Below are 19,002 nucleotides of genomic sequence, written 5' to 3' on the forward strand. Positions count from 1 at the left end.
GCCTGCATGGCAAGCATTTTACTCAGAGCCATCCCCCCACCCCTGAATGATTAATTTCAACAAATACTGAAGTCTTATCATATGCAAAGTGGTATGCTGACTGTTGAAAATAACTTTCAGGTTATAGTAAAGTAAAGTAAGAAACAAGAAGATGCCTAAGACACAGAAAATAAAGTACAGCACACCGACCTAAGTGCTGTAAGCATGCATCTGAGGAATGCAGGCAAAGGACTGTCTAACTGTAAAGCGCAAGGTCAAATAACACTAGAAAAGGCGGCAATGTGAGATTTTAACTAAAGCTCAATCAGTAAGATGTACAAGGTATTCTGTCTGGATTTTCACAAATAACTGCTGTGTTTAGGACAAGCTCTAGCTCCTAAAACAGAAACACCCAGTGGGTCAAAATACAACACTAGATTTAACAGGCAAAAGAAATACTAGGAATGAAGTGCAAAAGAGACACCAGGAAAAAGGTGCCTACTCACATAGGATTCGCTTTGAAATTAACCAGGTATTTTAAAGCATGGCTACAACCTGTTTATTCCTTTGTGTTTTGAACATTACTTCTGTTGCCTAGAAGATGAACTAGAATTTGGAGATAAAGAAGCAAGAAGACCTTTGGACTCTTACAGTAAAGATGAAAGTGACAGCGGGCAGAGAAAGACGGGAAACATGAGAAGTGTTGATTTTATGTAGAGCTGAGCTTTCTTAGAATGAAAAGAGCTGGGAAAAAATGTCAAATCAAAGGCATGTGTTAGTAACCTGCTTAGTCTGTAAACTTCATAGTGCTTTAAGGAATTATTTGATAGATTCATTGCTAGGTGAGTAGTCCATGTAGAGTTGGTTTGATTTTATTTTATCTCTTCAGAGAGGGGAGCTTAGAGAATCTACACTATCATTACTTAGTTGTTTATCAGTGAAGTGGCATTATGTCTAGACTTGCCTTTAAAATGGACCATGGCTATCCAGCTGTAACTGACAGTGAACGTGGAAAGCCCGAAGTGATGCTCTGAGTTCACAATGGCCACGCTAACCGGAAAACCTGACCGGGATGCCTGGTGGACAAGGCTTTGAGAGACTGCCTTAATCCTGCTTGTGGCTTCACTGCAATAAACTTATGTAACAAATTAAATTTAAAAAGGGAAAATAGGCCAAGGCATATCTCTCCATGTTTCTGTTTCAAATTTCCTCAATCAATTTTTTTTTACATTCCTGAGATTAGAAAATTAATTCCAGTATAGAAAAAAACTGGATTATTCTAGAATTCAAAAATATATTTGTAATACCTAGTATTAAAGTACTAAAAAAATTTTGGACTGAAAAGAAATCAAATGTTCCTTGCTATAAAAAATATGCCTTGTATTTGAATTTAATAACCTCAAGCAGGGTCCCTGCAGGAGCTGGAGAAATGGCTCAGCACTCAAGAGCACCAGCTACTTTTCTAGAGGATCGAGGTTCAGTTCTCAGCACACACATGCAGCTCACAGCTTTCCAGGGGATCCAATACCCTCTTCTGGCCTCTGTGGATACCAGGCCACACATGTTACACGTATGTACATAGAGGTAAAACACACTTACACATAAAATACTGCTACTACTAATGATATAATGGTGAACCTTCTTTAAAAGTTTCATTGCAACTGTGCATGGCTAGGTATGCCTATAATCCCAGCATCCAGAGACTATGCTGATTCTACAGCAAATGAATGTGAGCTCTCGGCCAGCCCCAGCTACACAACTAATCAAACTGAACCAAAGGGGATTCAGGGAAGCACCGCTGGAGCAGAAAAACTCCTAATCATCCTCATGAACACTCAAAGAACCTAAATGAGTTTTAAATCTCTCTGTTAAAGAAAAAGAGGGCAGAGTAGAAAAGAAAATGCTCCTAGACTTAGCTGGTTTGTTATCTCGTCTGCTCTGCAACCATCAGGAGACGACAAGATCACTGTCTCTAATCTCCTGTCCCTCAGCTGCTTCTTCCTGTGACCTGGCTCTTATTCTTAACACCTCTGGGAAGCCAGGTCAAGAGTGTCAAGGGCCCAACACATGGTGGCTCACTACCAGCAATAATGAGATCGGACGCCCTCTTCTGGTGTGTCTGAAGTAGGCTACAGTATACTTATTAAATAATAAATAAATCTTAAAAAAAAAAAAAAAAGCCAGGCAGTGGTGGCGCACGCCTTTAATCCCAGCACTTGGGAGGCAGAGGCAGGTAGATTTCTGAGTTCGAGGCCAACCTGGTCTACAGAGTGAGTTCCAGGACAGCCAGGGCTATACAGAGAAACCCTGCCTCAAACAGTGTCAAGGGCATCAGCAGGTGCCAACGGTGAATCCCAATGGCCACGTTCAGCACCAGGTTGCTGGCAGACTACCCCCCTCCTTGCTCCTTGCTCCTTGCTCCTTGCTCTGAGCACAGCTCTCCTCTCCCTCCTAAGCCACACTGTTTTGTTCCTGCCTAAGCACCTGTTTCCCACGGCTGCACACTCCCTCCTCTTCTATGCTGTGCCTCAGCAGCACAGCCCACCTCTGCACTTTTGCCTTGTTTCACGCCTCCTTCTAAGACAGAAACCTGGGGCTTTTTCTTAACTCTGCTTTCTCTCTCTCTTAGCATACCATCTTCACATTTTTATACCTCCAAAGTTTAGAGTCTTTGTACTTAAATGGTTTATGGCAGATACTGTTATATTCCAGCAAGTGCTATGCTTATCATTTCTCATTTATTATAATTTTCCTGCCCTGATAAGAAGGAAATATCTCCTGTTCATGGAGATATTTCTAAAACGTATTTCAAGCTTAAAACCTTTCCTGAGCAGTATGGTCCAACACTGGAAGTGGAGATGGCCGACCATGAAGATTACCATGGTAATCTTCAATATGGTGGGTCACAACCATCTGTAATGGGATTGGATGCCCCCTTCTGGTGTGTCTGAAGACAGATATAATGTGCTCATATAAATGAAATAGATAAATCCTTAGAAAGAATAATAGCACTTGCTTGAATAAGTTAGTATATGTGTGGATGTAGTTATGATATATATGACATAGATATGATATATAATGATATTACATATATATAAGATATATAGTTATAAGTTAGATAGTACTTGGTTAGATAAGAAGAGGTCCTTGCTCTAAAAAATACAAAAGAAATTAAAAAAACAAAAAAGAAATTATACATTAAACTAGTTAAAGGCAGTTAAGCAAATAATTTAGGTAAAAAAAATAAAAGGCTCATAGACGGCATAATTAGGCAAAGATACATGTGTAAATTTATATAAAAAAATCCTTGCAACTCTCCAATTAGTTCAAGGTCTTTGATATACATTTCTTGAAAAGTTTTCCATGTTTCCTACCAGATAAAAAGTTGAACGCCTTAAACAGACACCACGATCTGACTCTTGTACTTGTCGCCATTTCTGGTCATCAATTAACAACTAATGTGCACTATACTACATACACACCCCCCCACACCCCCCACGAGAGTGACTACAAATGACTGAGCACACTGCTTGGTTCCAATGTGTTCCCTCTGCTTTCTACGTGTGCCTGACTCACGGTGAGGCGTCTTATCCATACGATGCTGCTCAGCCACTTGCAGAGGCACTACAGCTGCTTCTGTCTTTCCGACCTCCCTATAGACCATGTATACATTTGTACCACAGCACTGAGCACCTCGCTGTATTTTTATAGTTTATATGCACACACACATTTCTGTTTACTTCAGTATTGGTATGTTTCAGTTCTACTCTTATAGGTAACAAATGGCATGGTAAATTGTAAAGAGAGCAGGCTTTAGATTCAGACTGGAGAGATCTGAACTGTAACTCTACAGCAATGACTTAGTTTTAAGTCTCTGGGTCTAGACACTGTGCTGTTTGTTTTTGTCAACTTGACACAACTCAAGTTATCTAGGGAAGAGGAAACCACAACTAAGGTATTGCCTCCATCAGATTGGCCTGTGGGCCTGTCTGTGAATATTTTCTTGATTAATGATTAATGGACAGCTCAGCACACTGTGGACAGTGCTACTCCTGGGCAAATAGTCCTGCACTGTATAGGAAAGCAAATGAAGGTGCTAGAAAGATGGCTCAGTTAAGAATGCTCGCTGCTCTTCCAGAGGCCAAGGGTTCAATTCCTAGCACCCACATGGAAGCTCACAACTGTCTGAAACCCCAGTCCCAGGGAACCCAAAATCCTCTACTGGCCTCTATAGATACTAGGCATACATGTGATACACAAACACTCATGCATGAAAAATAACCATAAACATAAAAATAAATAATTTTTTTTTAAATGAAGAAGAAAGAGCAAGCAAATGGAACAAGCCAGTAAGCAGAATTCTTCCATGATCTCTGCTTCAGTTTCTACCATGGTGTCCTACCCTGATGTACTTCAGAGATGGGTTGTGACCTGGGAGTTCTAACATGAAAGAAAAACCTTCCCTCATCAAGTTAATTTTGGTAGGTTTTCACAGCAACAGAAAGTAGGGTAGGGCATAGACGGTAGTTACTCGCAATAGGACTTCTGTTACTGTCCGTGTCTCCCCACTGCCAGGGAAGCCTGCAGTGAAGACAGTTGGGTCTTAAGCACTTGCACATCACCTATTTTTAAGTTATTTTTTTTCCTTTCTGTCTCCCTAACATAGCTTTCACTAAACTTAAGGCGTGGGAAAAATCCATTTATTTTTTATCAGCAAGAGAAATCTCTTGTGTATCAATTCCTCAACATTTAAAATTATTTTATATTATGTTATTTTATTTTTTTTTATAAACAGTCCATTTGCCAACTTCAACAATGAAAGAAAAGCAAGTGACTATCAAAAATAAGGCAAAAAATTACCAAAACAGAGCATTCTAATATCAGGTTATCAGATGTTCAGATTACTGAAAATAATGAACCACTTCAGACTGCTGACAAAAAAAAAAAAAATCCAAAAATTTAGCCACTGAAGAAACTTAATCCACATGATAATTTTCAAAACTCTTACATGTGACCTATTTTCCTTTACTTATGACCCAAATGTAACACTACCAAAATAAGAAGGCTTTCCTCCTGGAGAGATAAAAAGGAACACAGAAATAAAAACAAAAACAAAAACAACCCAGTTTATGATTGCATTATAAAAAGGAGAAATTATAGAATTTTCTGTACAAATTAAATAGACTATACTCTATAAATGGTTGAGCACTAGGCATCTAAAGCTCAATGGTAAAGTACTTGCACAGCATGCCCATGACCCTGGGTTCAATCTTTAAAACCATGAAAAGAAAAATAAACTAACAACCAACCAAAAACTACATTAAAAGGAAAACAAAATAAGGTCACCCATAAGCCTAGTCCTTGAGAATTAAGAGGCAGAGACACAGCTTTGGAGCTGAGGAAATGAGAGGTGAGTCTAGAGCTAGAGCCTCGGTTGTATGAAACCCGGCCTCAAAACACACAAACCTAAGTAAACAAATAATAAAAGGTGGAACGTGGAACAGAGAGGAATGGATGCCAGTCTAAATCGAGGAAGAAGCAGAGTATGAAGGAATGTGAGTAAAATGCTCTACAGCATGTCACCCGCCTTACTGCACTGCAATCATAAGGATGTCTATTCGATGCTCTGAGTTCAAGAGCACACGAAATTACAATATGATTTTAGTTTAGGAACGTAAGAGTAAAAATGGTGGGACATGGGATTTTAGTGAATTACCTTTCCTGCTTCAAAGCATATTCCAGCATTTTGATCCTCCTCACAAGATCTTTCTTCAAATTTTCTTGTCCTTTCCTCTCCCCCTGAAGGAAAGCAATCTGAGCCTGAAAAGGAGAGAAAAGCAAAACTCAGTTCAGAACAACTACGTTTTAAAAGAGCTTTTAGAATAGCAGACAATCAATGCAATTCCTTTTCAAATCTGTCACAATGCAAACTAACAGGGGAAAGTCTTGATTTGAAAAAATATCCACAAGAGCCCTGAGCAGTGTAGTTCAGACGAGGGCCTGACAGCATGTGGTGCCATCTTCCCTAAGAACCCAGGGAAGACAAACACGGTACAGAGCAGACAAGCAGTTTGTGCAACTTATTAGATACTTTATACCTTGGAAGAACTTTCATTTTTATAAAGAATGAAGACAGAAAAGTAAAATGACCAAAATTCTCATAAGTTCTTCCAAATGAAGAGTCTCATAATCAAGATCAAGAGAGTTGAACACTCAGCACAGAAGGAAGGAGGGCTTCATGCCTTCAAGGAGAAGACAAAGGCAGCTGGTGGCTGGGGAGGAGGACTATGCTGCCCTTCTTGGGGCGTGCAGAGGGCACTGGCAGGTCACTTGGGCTTCAGTGGATAAGCACACATGGGCTTATGGCAGCACTGACTGGACTCTGTCGGGTGTTTTTTAAAAAGACATGAAGTCGAGAGGAAGACAGGGACATCTTGGGGAAGCACAGGGAAGCTGAAGGAAGGACGTGGGAGATGGATATGACCAAGATGCACTGCATATATCCATGAGATTTTAAAAGTTTCATGATATATCTAAATTTTACAAGAGAGTCCTTAACTTAATCCTAGATGCCCTACAAACAATAAATAACTCTGTTTTCTCATCTCCTGTGAGGGAAAATGGAAGAGCCAACCAATCAAATGCCAGACCCTCAACAAATTGAGAGTGCATTTCATTATGAGACTAATGACAAGCCACTTCAGCATTAGGAGAAAGGCGACTGGAAAGAGCAGCTTTTCAGGAGCTAGGCCACTGAGGGTTAACATCTGTCCTTAAAGAACTGCAAGGGTTGGGATGTCAGCTTATGCAAGCAATTTGAAATCTCTATACAGGCAGGAAGGAGCTCTATACAAGATGTGTCTAAGATAACCACTGATTTACTATTTGCCCACGCTCCTCTCACCCATTTCTGCCATGCCAACTCACAGAGATAGACAGCAACGTTGTTTGCATATGTGCACTGCTTTTCATTACAAAAAGAAAGAATGGCCAGGCGCAGGCGGATTTCTGAGTTCGAGGCCAGCCTGGTCTACAAAGTGAGTTCCAGGACAGCCAGGGCTACACAGAGAAACCATGTCTCAAAAAAAAAAAAAAAAAAATTAAAAAAAAGAAATAAAGAATGACTTTAAAACATACCTAAAGAACTCTGAAGATTGTCCAACTATGGTTTAGTAAAGAAATAAACTTAGTTGTATTTAATTTAAATAAGACTCAATTCTACTTATTTAGTATCACAATGAATATAAAATCAAATTTGCCAGTATTCTCATAACCTCAAATTATAAATAGGTAATATGATGTGTTTATTTTTATTTCAAAAAATCTCTTAAATTTTTATTTCAATTAAAAAGACATTTTCCTTATTAAAATAATTAAAAGGCTGGCAACAATTCAACCGTATATAGAAGCAGGCCTTCGCATTTAGATAAACAGAAGAAAAGGCACTGAATGTCCATTGAATCTGTTCAATACTCAAAGATCCTAAAATGATTTAAATGAATATATATGTAGTTATATACACGTGTGTGTGTGTGTGTAGAGAGAGAGAACATATATATTCTAAAATGGCATAAGTAGAATAATGGTACATGCATTCCAAGTAATAAAAAAGCTCACTGCAAGAAAGTATCATCCTGACCCACCTCTAAAAAACCCAATTGCACTGACAGAGAAATAGATACACTTTAAAAAACTAATGTTAAGAACAAGGAACCTCATCAGTGTAACCCAACAAGGTAATAATACTACCATAACTACCATAACTACAAACTTCATCGGCTATATTCCTTGGCTATCTCTGACTTTCTGGCATGTCTCTGGTCCTGGATGGTTGTACAGTTTAACCTATAACATGGTCTATACTGCAACTGAGTCTCCAATCCACGGGCCACTTGCCTGTCTTCCTACAACCTGTTTCTCTGTAGTATCAGCTCAGAAGTAGACTGACTAGTGCTATATTAACTTTACAGTTTTCATGCGACTGAGGCAAGAGCCAGAGATGCTGAAAGGCACTGGGCTGTAGACAGAACTGCTAAATTACATCAACTTGTGTGCAGATGTGTTAACATCGGAATGGTCGTCAGAGTATGTGAAATTGGGGAAGGTTTTGTCAACATTTCCATGGGTGATGAAAGACTATGGGTTCCACTAAAATTGATAAAGACCCGATCCAAGTCAGAGAAGCTTCCACGTGAAAGGCACAACTCAGGGAAGAGATGCAGTCAGAAAGCAACTCAGAAGAGTTAGAAAGCCGATGCCCCCTGCATGAGGCAGCTCAACAAACTACCAAAGAAGGACAGGTCATTCATCAGACTGGCAGACTGAAAACCTTGATGCTGAAATGGACACTTGCTGAGGTCAGATGATCAGGACCACACTTAACAGGACAAGGACCATCGCAGCAGCAGATCTTCCTAAGGACATTTGGACTGTTACCCGATGGGGTTAATGATTGTTTCTGTCATAATAATTAAACTGTGTATGATTATTAGCTTAAACAGAAAGGGGGAAGATATAAAGGAATTTTAATCCATCAACATGGCTGCTCTGGCAAGGGATCACATCCAAAGACCTCGGTCTGTGTGATCTGGCTGGAATGCAGACGCACCACACACCTTTAATCCCTCTGACTGGAATACAGATGCACCCTTAGTAGACATCTTTATGGTAAAATTAGTTTTACCTTAAAGGAAGCAGTCCTGTTTGAAAGTGACATGCAGCTGAGGGACAAAGTGACAAATTAGAGAAACACTTGACAGAATGAGTCAGATAGGATACACCCAATTCTCACCAGAACAGCAGAGGAAGAGAAGTTACTTGAGAAGTTATTGAGAGCAGCGGAGGGAGGGAGAGTCGTGTGAAGTCAGCATAGTTGAGGGCAGTGCAGTGGAGTTGAGCCCAATCAGATCCATTCAGTCTGCAGCTGTAGCCAGAGACTGGGAAGCCAGACGATTAGAACAGACTGGCAGGGTCAGTTTGAGGCCAAGCAGAGATAATCAGTGAGAAGTCAAGAGAGCCCAGACTGAGTCAGTCAGCTTGGAGAGGAGTTTATGACAGAACAGCTGAGGTGCACCAGCCAGCCAGAGTTCAGAAAGAACTAGAAAGGGGGAGCTTCGTCAGCAGTCAGCCTCTGAGATGACAGTTACACCAGGTGAATAAAAGTTACAACTCAGTTATGAGGCATTTTTATAAAAGATGAAGGAGACACTGAGGAAACTCAACGTAAGAGTCCTTTCACATCAATTTTCTTGTGATCTTCAATTTTCACATCAATTCTTTTTCACATCAATTTTCTTGTGTTAATTCATAAAGCCACAGAAAAACTGTTTCAGGTGGAAGAACTAAATAGACCAGAAGCCAAATACAAGGCAAGACTTTGAAGTGTAATGGATTATGCAGAAACATTAGTGAGACAGGCGATAACACAAGGATGAAAAGTACTGACATACCAGTGTCAACTCTCTGATGCTGATACTGAGTGTCACACAGGACTGCACTGTTTGTATGAAACAAATGCTGAGGTATTCAGTTGGAGTCATCGGACTATCAGGTCAGCTGGCAACTAGCCCTTACAGTTCAGGGAAAAACAAATTCTTTGAATGGTCCTCTCAACTTTTCTTTCAGCTTGAGATTTTTCTTGTTGGCTTTTTAAAGAAAATTTGATACAAAATCAAATCTTGAAAATGAAAGATCCCATCTCAATCCAAAAGCCAACAACATATGCAGAGAAATCTAAGAGTACTGAAACAAAGTTAGAAGCAAAACAAAAATACCCATTTCAACATTATCATTAAACAATGTGCTTAGAAGATACTGAGAAAAAAATGTAAAAAGAGAAAGAGAAAATATTTGCAAATCATTTGCAAATAATATGGCTGAATACTATAAAACTCCAAGAAAACAGATACTGAAAGCATTTGTGTTGTTTTTGTTTTCTTTTTTCTTCTTTAATTGTAAATACTTTCCTAAGGGACAGCAAAAAAATGATGTGAACTTATAAACATTTCATGTTTTTAAATAAACTCAGTATTACAAGACCTTACTTCTTCCTAAATTAATATTTTACAAGCCACCAGCAAATTTAATGAAAAATTTAAAGTGCCAGACATGGGAATTCTAAAGTTCACATAGAAATAAAAAGTAAGCAAGCAAAGGCACTTAAAAGCTCTAACGTGTTTTCAATTTTTATGGCTATTTTATTTTATGTGTGCGAGTGTTTGCTTTTGTATATAAATGTGCACCACACGCACGCCTGGTGCCTGTGGGAGCCAGGAGAGGGCACGGGATCCCCTGTAACTGGAATTACAGACAACGAAGTCACTGTGTGAGCGCTGGGAATCAAACCCCCCTCCTCTGCAGAAACCGGCAAGTGTTCCTAACTGCTCAGCCACCCTCCTTCCCAAAAGCTCTAAAGATTTGAAACGCATTGTAGTTCTATAGTCACTTTAAAAGTCACACCCGTGATACAAGACAACCTAAAACAAACTCAAATACTGATTATTTAAAACTGAGAAGTGGTCTAAAGGTCCATAGTGCGGTGGCAGAGCACATGCAAGGTGCAGTCCCTAGGGCTAAAGGAGACCACACTGCTTCTTTCTTCATTTATATTTACGCCTAGGTACATGTGCTGGTGAGCACGTGTGCTTGAGTGTGGAGACCAGTAGATAACACTGCCTGTTGTTCCTAAGGTCCATCCTCAAGCCATAAAAGACTAATGAATGTTTCCTGATTTTTAAAATCTGTATGTCCTCTAAATTTTTTAAACAGTAATTTAATAGTTGCTGAAGAACTATTTTGAAAAATCAGTTACTTCCTGAAAAACATCAAAACGAAACTATGGATAGCACAAATCACAAGAGGTTTTTTTTTTCTTAATACACACAGAATAACTACAAATCAGTAGAACAACACCAAGAACTCAATAGAAAAACAGAGAACATGTAGACAGAAGGAAATCTAGAAGACTCAAATACACTAAAACGATGTTTAAAACAAACTTAAGTATGAAAAATGTCGGGACTGGAGAGATGACTCATTGGTTAAGAGCACTGACTGCGCTCCCAGAGGTCCTGAGTTCAATAAAACCACATGGTGGCTCACAACCATCTGTAATGGGATCTGATACCATCTTCTGGTGTGTCTAAAGACAGTTACAGTATACTTATATACATTAAATATTTTTTAAAAAGAAAAGAAAAATGTCAAAGTACTGTGTTTTAGGGTTTCCTTGCTGTGAAGAGATACCATGACCACAGCAACTCTTATAAAGGACAACGTTTAATTGGAGCTGGCTTACAGGTTCAGAGATTCAGGCGACTACCATCATGGTGGGAAGCATGGCAATGTGCAGGCAGACATAGTACTAGAGAAGGAGCCAAGAGTTCTGAGTCTGATCCAAAGGCAGCCAGGAGGAGACTATCTTCTGCAGGTAGCCAGGAGGAGGGTTCCTTCCACGCTGGGCAGAGCTTAAGCACTGGCCCTCAGAGCCACCCACAGTGATGCACTTCCTCTAACAAGGCCACATTTCCCATGGGCCAAGCATAGACAAACCACCACATAATGTAAGCTAGGCACGGTGTCCCATGCATGTCATCTCTGCATGAAGGAGGCTAAGGAGGGTTCAAAGTTGGAGACTAGACTGAGCTAAATAACAAGATACCATGTCAAGTGAATACACATCAATTAGTTAATTAATGTAAAATCCCATTGCTCTTTTCTTTTTATTTTAAGTTAGTCCACAATCCACCAGTTGCCTAGATTATACAAATTCAAGATAAGCCTAGGGAAATAACAAGGTCCTGACTCAAACTAACAATAACAACAATAGTAATAATAAATGACGAAGAAAATAGGCATTTATTTCTATGATGCAGGGGTATGAATCAGCTTCCCCCTCTAATTGGTGACATCTATTAGTCTGCAAATACACATATTCTTTAAACCAGCCATTTTAGAGTGGTATCTTTCAAGTATATTGGCACACAGTAAAATGGCAAAAACAAAAACAAAGAAAAAACAAAAACAAAAAAAAAACAGGCAAGATTATATGTACAAGGCATTTTCCAGCAGGTTAAAAAGTATTAGACCTGGAGAAATAAGTGTCTCAAACAAAACCTCTGAGAACAGAGATGGTCTTGTGAAAGTAATGTTTATCTTGTTACCTTGCTCTGGAAAATAGTCTTAAAGCATACGTTGCTACTTATGGAAACCACGTCCTTTTATAAAAAGCACACGCCTAAAGCACAACTGGTATACATCTAGTTTTTTTCTAAAATATAAAATTACAAATAAAGTTTTATTTTTTAATATAAATTACAGGTGAGGGTTGCCAACGCTTCACACTAAACTTCTGTCTGAGTTGGATTGTGTAACTGAAAAGGAGCAGAGTATGACACAGAAGGAAGAAAGGGCTAGAAAAGAAAAGAAGGGGCAAGCTGGGGGTAGGGGGAAGAGAAAACATCTAAACATCTATCAAGGAATGCTAAGTGGCTTTTAGTACAGACAGTTGTAAATACATTGGCAGAGAATTATATACAAGACAGTCAAAGGAAAGGGGGACCGAGAAGGGGGAGGAGTGGATTGCAGACATTTGACTTTCCTTAAAAGAAAAACAGCTAAAATCATCATTACGCCTCTCGAGAATAATTCAAGTATGTAATAACTATGTTTCTCCGGGTATAAGATGATTGAGAGACAGACAGAAGACCAAGAGTTTAAATTCCCCTTAATTTCCCTCTATACCTCTTAAAGGTTGTCCCCTAAGCATGTCAATATGCTTTTAAAGTGTTTTACTTAAAAGCTATTACAGCCAAACACACTCATCTACCAAATCCCAAGCCACCTATTTGCAGACTGTTTTTGGATGTTATAGTCAAAATTCATTTTTAAGGGAGGATTAAAAAGGTGTGCCACAACATTAAGTGGTGTGTGCCCCCACACATGAACTAAGGGGATGAAAAGAGAAAATGAATGCATCTCTGCTGTGGTTTGCTGTCTGTTTTTTCTGCCCCCTCGAAACAGGTGCCTGTACACAGGTGAGGTCAGGTGAAATCTTAACTAGTCAAATAAGCCAAGAGCCTGGGATTAGGCAGTGGAAGGAGCGGGCGGAGCTGAACATTTTAGAGATGGGGAAGACGAGACAGAGATGGGAGAGACAAGGTGGCACTTGAGGGAAAGTTTGATGAGCTAGAACCACGTGGTCCTACGAGCTGTAAGTAACTGGGGATTTCTTTGATTGATGATTGAATAATGTAGGGCACATTTGTCCAATCTAGGTGTGTAGCTTGTATTTATATCAACTGAGTTTTGGGTTCTTGGTGTGGACATTTTGGGGGGTTGAAGATTTACTGTTATACCTAGCTAGTACATGACAAGTCTCTGGAGTTGTCATTTTGCGGGGCAAAGGAGATTAGAGCAAGCGGCAGCCAGTTTCGGCAGGCTAGCCACAACGGGAGGTTGTCTTGTGGAAATGCAGAGTAGATTGGCAGCAGCTAACCACAGGAACCAAGGCAAGACTACCATTTGGGGCATCCAATAGGGGTGGGGAGACCGCTGTTGCCAGTGTCTAGCCGGCCACAGAATGGACTATGTTTTTATTAATACACGCTACAGATGGTGCCCAATGTGGTGCAAGGATCCTCTAGGAGTTTAAGATTCTTGGCCTGAGAGTTGGGAGAATTAGTTCTTAGTGAGCAGAGGAATGACTCCAGCATGCTCTGGATTCTAAACAAAGAAACACAGGGACAGACCCAGTTCAGACTCTAAGTTCCCCTGCTGTAAACAGAAACAATATAAGTAAAAGCTGCCTACTTCCTATAAGCAGGTAAATAAGTTTGATTTAATTGTTTTTAAAGGTAGAATAAGGTAAAGATTTTGCCCAAGTCACATGGAGAATTCTGCCCGTGATTCAGAACTAGTCCAAGGAAAGATATAACGGCTCCAACCAGAGAGCAAAGGTAAAAGCTGCTTGCTTCCTATACGCAGGTATTAATAGAAGTTTGATTTAATTGTTTTAAAGATGATATAAAGATTAAATTCTCTAATAAAGTCTTGCAGGATACTCATATTCTTTCTAACGTAGGCTCCAGGAGAATTTTGGGTTAAAAATCCTGGCTTGACAGACTAGAAAAGGCCTAAGATAGGCTCAAATAGTATTTGTTTAATTTTCTTTACTTGTTTTAAATTGTTTAATTATCAAGATGGGTTTGATTCTGAGTTTTGTGGTTATTTTATTATTCCTCTGGGAGAGAGGTCAAGCTAAAAGTTTTTCTAGTTACTGGCTAAAGGACATAGTAATTTGGGAGAAAGTCTTTGTGATTGTGATGTTAGAAAAGGTGACTAGACTCTGGACACTTTCCAGAGTTATATGGATCAAATATGATAGAGGAACTAGAAGAACTAGATTCAAGTGAATCAAACAAAAAAGATAAAGATTCTTTGTGCCATCCCTCACATAGCACAAATGAAGACTTATGATTGGCTATTATTAAAATTGGCTTATAAAAAAAGACTGTCTTTCACATGCTCAAAGAGCAGAATTTCACCCTAACTAGTCTGTACACCCTGCACAGACTAAAACAATACATATAGATACCTAGATGGTACTTAAATTTTGTTTTGAGATTTTTTATATTGCAGAGTATACAGCTTTGGTGAGATTCATCATCCAATATACTGAACTGACCTGTTCAAACTCCCAATGTCATGGATTTTCAGACAGATCCAGTCAGAATTTAGCCATCAGAGACTAATAACAATTGTTGGCGTGGCCTTCCTAAGGCCTAACCTACTTCCCCATCTCCCTACCCTTCCCCACTCCATTCAAAGATATCTCAAGGTCCACATTCAGCAGGAAGTTATGAAGAGTCGTCGTCTCGGTTCCCTGGGCTTGGGGATCTGCAGGTGGTTTTTCTAAGTTGTCTTTCTAGGGAATTTAGAAATGGTCAAAATTGAACAGGGAGGAAAATAGCTAGAATTGATTGTGTAGCCATAATCTCATTTGGTAAAAATCTTTATAATTGTTACTAAGTTGAAGTTATAATTTCTTACATTGGCACAGAATTTATTTTTTAATACAGATTTAAGGTTTTCATTGGTATGAATTTCTTCTATTGATACAAAAATTTAAGTATGCAAAGCTTAGACCTAGTCCTTCTCTAACTGCCATTACAAATTGGTAAGGGCCAGTTAGCAAATTCATGGCTCTGAGTTAATTGTAAGGGTGTTTTCAAGATATTTTAATTAGAAATAGCTTAGAGTAGTTAAAGGACAATAGTCCAGATTACTTTACATAGATAGATAGTTTTCAAAAACCACAGGAATCCAAAGAATGTGACATTGAATGTCGTTTAATCATTTGTTGTTGAGACGTATCTATCTGCTCCTTACAGCACCCCATTCTTGGAGTCAAAGAAGAAACTGAGCATCTTACCTCCAGGTAAGGTTGTACATTGTGACAAGGTAGCTACTGGGCAGAAATTGCCTTTTCATCTACAGACAAAATTACTGCCCAGAAAAGGGACACACTATGTGGAGAAATTAAATCCGGTCAAAAATAAGGTATGAAGCTATCCTTTAAGTATTTCAAATGGGTTAAAAACTCAAAATTCAGCATATAATCATTTTCTGTTCATGTACATAATAATGGTAGTTTTGAAAGAAATTATTTTTTAAAAAGGTAAAATTCCATGAGTATTAAGGTTTTTGTTTTTAACATATTATATCTAAGTAGAACTTTCATTTTCTCATCTATAGAAGCAGGTAAACAAAAAAGATAAAAAGAATACTGGATGAATATTGGACCAGTCTACAAGGCAAACCAGAAGTTAGTCAAGTCTGTTTTTGTGCTGTTGTGGTACCTAAGGCCTTGGGTATGCCAGGCAAGCTTCCTACCTATATACTCTGTACTATATACTGAACTATAGATCCCTGGCCCATGCTTATTTGTAAATTATTTTCCATTTTAATTAGTTAAAAAGAATGTATATAGGTTGGACATCATCTGTATATGAAAATCTGAATTCAAAAATGTTCCTATGCCTGAAATTTTCTGAACATCAGAACACATCTTGGATTTCAGACTTTCAGAATAGGGATGTTCAGCCAGTAAAGTCTATGTAAATCTTCCAAAATTAAAATATCTATGAATTTTTAAACACATTTGGGCCAAGAATTTCAGGTACAGTTGAACATGAGATACAAATTTTCTATCCCTAACCAGGTTCATCTATATGTATATGTAGTTTTTTTTTTTTTTTTGGTTTTTCGAGACAGGGTTTCTCTGTATAGCCCTGGCTGTCCTGGAGCTCACTCTGTAGACCAGGCTGGCCTCAAACTCAGAAATCCGCCTGCCTATGCCTCCTGAGTGCTGGGATTAAAGGCGTGTGCCACCACGCCCGACGTGTATGTAGTATTAATAAACAATTAAAACATAATAAAATGTACCCCATACTTTAAGATTATTATAAACTGTTCAGCATTCTAAACTTTAAAGAGTTAGAATTCAAAATTGAACTCAAGCATGGTGTTGCATGCCTTTAATCTCAGCATTTAGGATGCAGAGGAAGGAGGGTCTCTGAGTTCAAGAGGCCAGCTTGGTCTAGAGAGTAAGTTCCAGAACAGCTCGGGCTATACAGAGAAACCCTGTCTTGAAAAACACTTTCTAGGGGCTGGTGAGATGGCTCAGTGGGTAAGAACACTGACTGCTTTTCCAAAGGTCCTGAGTTCAAATCCCAGCAACCACATGGTGGCTCACAACCACCCGTAATCTATAATGAGATCTGATGCCCTCTTCTGGTGTGTCTGAAGACAGCTAGAGTGTACTTGTGTATAATAGTAAATAAATCTTTGGGCCAGAGTGAGCAGAGGTCCTAAATTCAATTCCCAACAACTACATGAAGGCTCACAATCATATCTGTACAGCTACAGTGTACTCATATACATAAAATAAACAGACACATCTTCAAAAAAAAAAGAAAAGAAAAACACTTTCCAACATTTTTTTTTTTTTGGATCAGCTGGCAATTCATTTTCATAAAACTCTAAAAACAAGGCATTAGAACACATGACTAATTGGAGGTTCTCAACTTTTAATCTAAATGCAAACAACGGAAGAACTTAAAGTCAGCACTGTGGTTTATTTATGCTAAGAAGTGAAGATAATGAAGTTTGGTCTCAATAACTACAACTGCTCCCTGGAGAGGGCTAGGTATACCTATGCTCTCTGACCTAGGTCACTAAGCAGTTCTCTTCAACAGGACATGGCTGCCAGCCCATCCTGAAAGCTGCCTGGAGCATGTGCTAAAGTAAGACAGCTGTTTCTGACTGATGCGCTCCAGAGTAGGGGAACCTGCACTGCTACCATGTATGCAAGGCCATGCTAGTGCAGACCGGAGGCTGAGTTTGGAGCCGCTCCGACTTACACAGTGACACAGCTAGAAACCAAATAAACAGGGCACTGTGGAAGCAAGGAGTGGATCTGCCTTAGAGCTCAGCTCTTTTCTCCCCCAAAATTTGTAAACAGGTCCACAAAGACTAGCTTTCTAAATCTCTTCCAAATTTCTTACTTGTGAATGAAATAATAGCAGTCTCCTGATAAAGAGATCAAATCTAGCGACATGTTCTATCTCGTGTTTAGAAATATCTACTGGCCACCAGTTTAAACTGTTGTAAAGGAGAATATAGAAAAGAAAAACTAAATGACACTGTAAAAAACTAATCCTGATAGCATGGTAGCACATGTCTCTAATCCCACCATTCAGGAAGCTGAGGCAGGGGGATCCTGAATTTGAGACCAGCCTGGGTTCCATAGTAATGGAGTTCAAAACATATCTAGCCCACATGTCAAGGGCCTGTCTCAAAAAAAAAGAGAAAAAAATCCTATTCACAACACACTTCTAATGGGGTTAGGGTCTCTGCCACTCATTTAGCAGTATTAATTGAGCCCTACTTGATGTCCAACACAATTACTGGCACTGCAGAACGTAACAGAACCGCCTGTAAGCCCCTCCATCAGTAAATGAGGGAGAGACATGAAGTCAGGGTGAGCCTGCTAACTCGGTCACAGAAGAAGCAAATCTTGCATAAAATATATAGGCACATATATTTTATACATAAATATATAAAAGTAGTACATAATTCATGCACAGAGAACCAGAACCAGATAGCGACAGGAACTGTGATTATAAACGTAAAAACAAATAAAATCCAGCAGGATGCCCATTTACCTTTGGAGACACATATAATGCAATTGATATTCTACTCAAAAGTGAATTTTTAATATGGTATTTAATCTACAATGAGGTTTTCCTTTTGAGAAACTAATGAGCCTATGAAAATTTTCCTCACAGAAATACTTCTGGGCCAGTTTGATACATACCTGTAGAGAGTTCACAGCAGAGGAACCTTGAGTGGCCGAGAAGCACTTAAAGAAATGTTCAGTCCTAAGTCATCAGGGAAATGCAAATCAAAACCAGCCCGGAGATTCCATCTTACACCAATCAGCGTGGCTAAGACCAAAAACTCAGGTGACAGGCATGTGGTGGAGAGGATGTGCAGAAAGAGGGCCACTCCTCCACAGCTGGAGAACTTGTAAGTTTTAAGAAGTTTGCTTATAACAAAGCCTCGGCAACAGTTGTTGTTGCTTATCATTAGAAAGCTCAAGAGTTCTAAATGTTTTAAACCAATAAAATTCCCTGCCCTGGACTACACCTCAGGCACATTCCCCAGAGCCTGAGCTTGATATTTAAAGCACCCCCCTCTGTCATTCCCCCTCTGCCATTCCCCCTCAGCCATTCCCCCTCAGCCATTCCCCCTCTGCCATTCCCCCTCAGCCATTCCCCCTCTGCCATTCCCCCTCAGCCATTCCCCCCTCTGCCATTCCCCCTCTGCCATTCCCCCTCTGCCATTCCCACTTTGTGACTGCAATATTCCTGCTCCTTTCCTTTTATAGACTAGGCTGAAGTATCCGTCTGCAGAGACTCCCCACGTTTCTGTCTTCACCTTTGCACACTGCCTCTCCCCTCC

General features: G+C 39.5%; 1 protein-coding gene across 2 annotated transcripts in view; it reads right to left on the reverse strand.

Annotated features, from left to right (window-relative positions):
* The window catches only part of Strn (striatin, calmodulin binding protein), an 87,425-nt gene that overhangs the window by 45,257 nt on the left and 23,166 nt on the right, over nt 1-19,002 (reverse strand). For both annotated transcript variants that reach the window (XM_006524357.3, NM_011500.3), the window contains exon 2: nt 5,696-5,799. In XM_006524357.3, the coding sequence (XP_006524420.1) occupies nt 5,696-5,799 (104 nt within the window). The remainder of the gene's footprint in view (nt 1-5,695; nt 5,800-19,002) is intronic.

Source organism: Mus musculus, chromosome 17 (genome assembly GCF_000001635.26).
Source record: "Mus musculus strain C57BL/6J chromosome 17, GRCm38.p6 C57BL/6J".
NCBI lineage: Eukaryota > Metazoa > Chordata > Mammalia > Rodentia > Muridae > Mus > Mus musculus.